General features: G+C 50.1%; 1 protein-coding gene across 1 annotated transcript; it reads right to left on the bottom strand.

Moving 5' to 3' along the window:
* Positions 1-591: 591 nt before the first annotated feature.
* On the bottom strand, positions 592-3217 carry LOC118261193 (olfactory receptor 14A16-like). Its single transcript, XM_050716114.1, has 3 exons — positions 2250-3217; positions 2081-2100; positions 592-689 (listed from the first exon to the last, which is right to left on the bottom strand). The coding sequence occupies exons 1-3, from the start codon at positions 3215-3217 to the stop codon at positions 592-594; spliced, it is 1086 nt and encodes a 361-aa protein (XP_050572071.1).
* Positions 3218-4404: the final 1187 nt, after the last annotated feature.

Here is a 4404-nt window from a genome sequence, read left to right as displayed (position 1 = left end):
TTCCAACTACAGCTGTCTACAGACTATGTCTGTGGGCTCTAAGATCATAATGGAATCATATCATAGCATCATAGAATGGCTTTGGTTGGAAGGGACCTTAAAGATCATTTAACTCCAACCCCCCTGCCACAGGCACGGATGCCACCCACTGGATCAGGTTGGCCAAGGCCCCATCCAACCTGGCTTGAACACCTCCAGGAATGGGGCATCCACAGCTTCTCTGGGCAACCTGTTCCAGTGCCTCACTACCCTTAGAGGTAAGAATTTCTTCCTAATATCTAATCAAAATCTATCCTCTTTTAGTTTACAACCTTTCCCCCTTGTCCTATCATTATCTACTCGAGTAAAGAGTCTTTCTCCATCCTTTTTAGAAGACACCTTTAAGTACTGAAAGGCTGCAATAAGGTCTACCTGGAGCCTTCTCTTCTCCACGCTAAACAGCCGCACCTCTCTCAGCTTTTCTTCACAGGAGAGATGCTCCAGCCCTCTGATAATCTTTGTGGTCCTCCTCTGGACTCACTCTAACAGGTCCACATCTTTCTTGTGCTGGGGGTCCCAGCAAAGGTAGGGCCCCATCTTCCTCTCCTCTGGTTAAGACAGGTCTCTTAATTTTGGAATTTCCTCCTCCTCCACTTTCTGAATGTCCTTTTGTGCATTCTTTACCTTCTCATCTGTGTCTCTAGGTGATCCTGTGAATCACATCAGGCAGACCACATGGTTCAAATGGCACAAGCTTCCTTCTTACTGCCATTTCAGTTTTCCAGTTGCAATGAATAATGGTTTCCAGGCTGCTATGGTGGGACCAGCTACTTCAAATCAGCCTCTCCTGCAAGGGCATTTCCCTTGTTGAAGGACCCTCTTTAGGAGTTCTGTAACATACTTTTCCTCCCTAACACATGTGTCGGGTTTAGGTCAGAATGTTTTGGTAGTGCGGCAGGCTGCATGGATGGCCTCTGTGAGAAAGGACCAGGAGCTGCCCCAGGTGTGGAATAATTGCTGGAGGCATCTTATTGAGACTAAAGAAGCTGCCCCAGTTCTGATCAGAACTTTTCGATCAGAACTTCTGATCAGTACATTTCGCTCTCGAAAAGGAACCCTCCGGCTGCTCGTCAAAGCTGACCCAATACGCAATGATGGTTGAATGTCTTTGATAACATTTTAAAGAAAGGATAAAGCATAAAAATCTTTGTACAGCAGCAGCTAGCAAAGAAGTGAGAAAATGTGAGAAACAGCCCTGCAGACACCAAGGTCAGTGCAGAAGGAGGGCAGGAGGTACTCCAGATGCCAGACTAGAAGATTCCCTGCAGCCCATGGAGAGGCCCATCATGGAGCAGGCTGTCCCCCTGCAGCCCATGGGTCCCACATGGAGCAGATCTCCACGCTGCAGCCTGTGGAGGAGCCCCCGGTGGAGCAGGTAGATGTGGCCTGAAGGAGACTGCAGCCCATGGAGAGGAGCCCACTCTGGAGCATTCCATTCCTGAAGCACTTCTCCCAACTTCGTGCTGATCCACGCTCAAGCAGTTACTGAAGAGCTTCTGTCTGTGGGAAGCCCATGCAGGATCAGTTTGGGAAGGACAGCATCCCATGGGAGGAATCCATGGGAGGGTCCCCGCCCTGGAGCAGGGGCAGAGTGACCGTGAAGGAGTGGTGGGGAAGAAACATCACGGACTGATCACAGCCCCCTTTCCCTCTTCCCCTGTGTCACCTGGGGGGAGGAGGCAGAAGTGGATGGATGAGGGGGGAAGGTGTTTTTAGTTTCTTTTATTTTCTCACTGCTCCAGACAATACATTATTTTAATCTCCTTACATGCAATCTGTTTTGTCCATGACTGCAATTGCTGAGCAATCTCCCTGTCCTTAAATCAGCCCTAGAGCTCTTTTCCACTGTATTTTCTTCCCCTCTTCCTCTGAGATGGGGATTTAAAGATTGGTGTGGTGGACTTCAGCTGCCCATCAGTGTGAAACCACCACAATTTTCAGCCAACTTATTGGCTTCAGCTTTGAAAGAAGACTTGGGTTTAAAGGCAGTGAATTGGGGAGATCCTGTTTTATCACTAAGATGCTACAGGAGGGTCAGTACTTTTGTCCAGGTAGACAAAACTTAACAGAGTAAGCAAAGCGGTTTAATTTCTCAGTGGAAGTAGGATGAATAACACCTTGTTTATAAGAAAGCCATTGATGGAAGTGACACTATAGATAAACATAGCAATAATGGTAATGTAAGAAGCACCAGGCCTGCAAGGGAATACGTTGCAAATTGTTTGTGGAGAAACAGAGAAAACTTGCTACTACTAAGAAATATCTCTGAAATCAATTTTCTAGCACAATCCCTGAGCTCCTGGTTCCTCAAGCTGTAGATAAAGGGATTCAGTGTTGGAGGCATCACTGAGTAAACAACTGCCACCACCAGCTGCAGAGACTGGGAGAAGGTGGAGGGGGGCTTCAGGTAGGCAAACATGCCAGTGCCAATAAAGAGGAAGACCACAAACAGGTGAGGAAGGCACGTGGAAAAGGCTTTGTACCGGCCCTCCTCAGAGGGCATCCTCAGCACAGCCCTGAAGATCTGCACATAGGACACCACAATGAATACAAAACACCAAAATGCTAAAGAGACGCCACCCACAAGGAGACCAACTTCCCTGACATAGGATTTCGAGCAGGAAAGCTTGAGAATCTGGGGAAGTTCACAGAAGAACTGGTCCACAGCATTGCCTTGGCAGAGGGGCAGGGAAAATGTATTGGCTGTGTGCAGCAGAGCAGTGAGAACCCCACTGCCCCAGGCAGCTGCTGCCATCTGGGCACAAGCTCTGCTGCCCAGGAGGCTCCCGTAGTGCAGGGGCTTGCAGATGGCAACGTAGCGGTCATAGGACATAACTGTGAGAAGGTAAAACTCTGCTGATATCAAGAAGAGCAAGAAAAAGAACTGTGCAGCACATCCTTCATAGGAAATGGCTCTTGTGTCCCAGAGGGAATTGGCCATGGCTTTGGGGAGGGTGGTGGAGATGCAGCCCATGTCGAGGAGGGCGAGGTTGAAGAGGAAGAAGTACATGGGGGTGTGGAGGCGGTGGTCGCAGGCTATGGCTGTGAGGATGAGGCCGTTGCCCAGGAGGGCAGCCAGGTAGATGCCCAGGAAGAGCGCGAAGTGCAGGAGCTGCAGCTCCCGCTTGTCTGCGAATGCCAGCAGGAGGAACTCACTGATGGAGCTGCTGTTGGACATTTGACATCTCTGGGCATAGGGACCTGTCAAGGAGGAAAATGTATTGACAAAGAGGGACAGTCTTCTCTGAGGAAAACCTGCTACACTTCTCATGAAGTGACTTTCTGCTAACTGAGACCTTTCTGCTGCTCCCTTGCTTGAGCTCTGATTGGTGTAGGATAAAATTTTCACTGGGAGCACAGGATTCTGCTGTGGGCTCTGCCTGCCCTACAGCTCTAGCTAAATAGGAACTGTGAGTGATCTCTGATTAAATCTATCTCTCATGTGTGTTGACTTCACAGCATAACCAGTGTCAACACTCCTGACAGCCAAACAGCGTTTATGGTTTGCTTTGTTCCAGCTTCGTGTGTCACTCTTAGGAGATTTTTTTTTTTTTTGAGGGAAGAAAACCCTGGCATTTGTAAGGTATTCCAGTTGAGATTTTGTGAGTGCCAGGAGGCAAAGTGACTGTCCTTAGTGCAGTGCAGACAGTCAGTCTATCTTCCCTGGTCTCAGCCAGAGTCCTCTAGGGCTCAGTCCAGTGGCCCACATATTGCTGCTCAATTATTGTGGCTTCAGAAACTCCCTGGAAGGAGATACAGCTTAATCCTGCCCCATAGACTGCATTGCACCAAGTCCCACAGGTTAGAAGAGGGTTTGGGCACCTTCCTCCTACAGGCATATCTATATGGTGGGACGTGGAGGGTGTCAGTGCTTGAGCTGAAGCTGAACGCCCCATCTCCAGGGAACCATAAAGCCCCCTGGAGATGGGAGAGCGTAAAGAACAGCAGCAGCAGGCGCAGGAAAAGAGAGAAATATGACAGGGCTTCTGCCAGGGAGGGACTGACAAGAACTCAGGAGACTCTGCTCTGCTGGAGTTCCTGCTGCTGACTTTATGAGGCACATCCTGAATCCTGTGGGCTTGATGGCGGAATGTGAGGTGCCAGACTATTCTATTAGCACTCTTCTGCCAATCCCTGCCTGCAGCTGTCCCTGCCTGCAGCTGGGTCTCTGTCCCCACACCTCCTGCCTGCAGGTCACAGGCCCATCCCACCCACTGGGTGCTCAGCTCTGCCCTGCAGACACCTCCTGACAGCAGGGCTCTGCCCAGGGGCAGCTCGCTGGGGGCATGTCCTAGAGACCAGGTCACCCAGACCCTGCTGACACTGCACATCTGGTGGTGGAGTTTTCTAAGGGCTGAAGGGCAG

The sequence above is a fragment of the Cygnus atratus genome, chromosome 34 (assembly GCF_013377495.2).
Source record: "Cygnus atratus isolate AKBS03 ecotype Queensland, Australia chromosome 34, CAtr_DNAZoo_HiC_assembly, whole genome shotgun sequence".
NCBI lineage: Eukaryota > Metazoa > Chordata > Aves > Anseriformes > Anatidae > Cygnus > Cygnus atratus.
This window is presented reverse-complemented; position numbering and strand designations above follow the sequence as displayed.

What these genes read in the sequence shown, in the direction of transcription:
- LOC118261193 (XM_050716114.1), bottom strand. Translation starts at nt 3,217, where the DNA reads ATGTCCAACAGCAGCTCCATCAGTGAGTTCCTCCTGCTGGCATTCGCA. An exon ending in CTCCACAAACAATTTGCAAC is followed by an intron (nt 2,101 to 2,249) that starts GTATTCCCTTGC and finishes TACTCTGTTAAG; the next exon opens with TTTTGTCTACCTGGACAAAA. An exon ending in TTTTGTCTACCTGGACAAAA is followed by an intron (nt 690 to 2,080) that starts GTACTGACCCTC and finishes TGTGATTCACAG; the next exon opens with GATCACCTAGAGACACAGAT.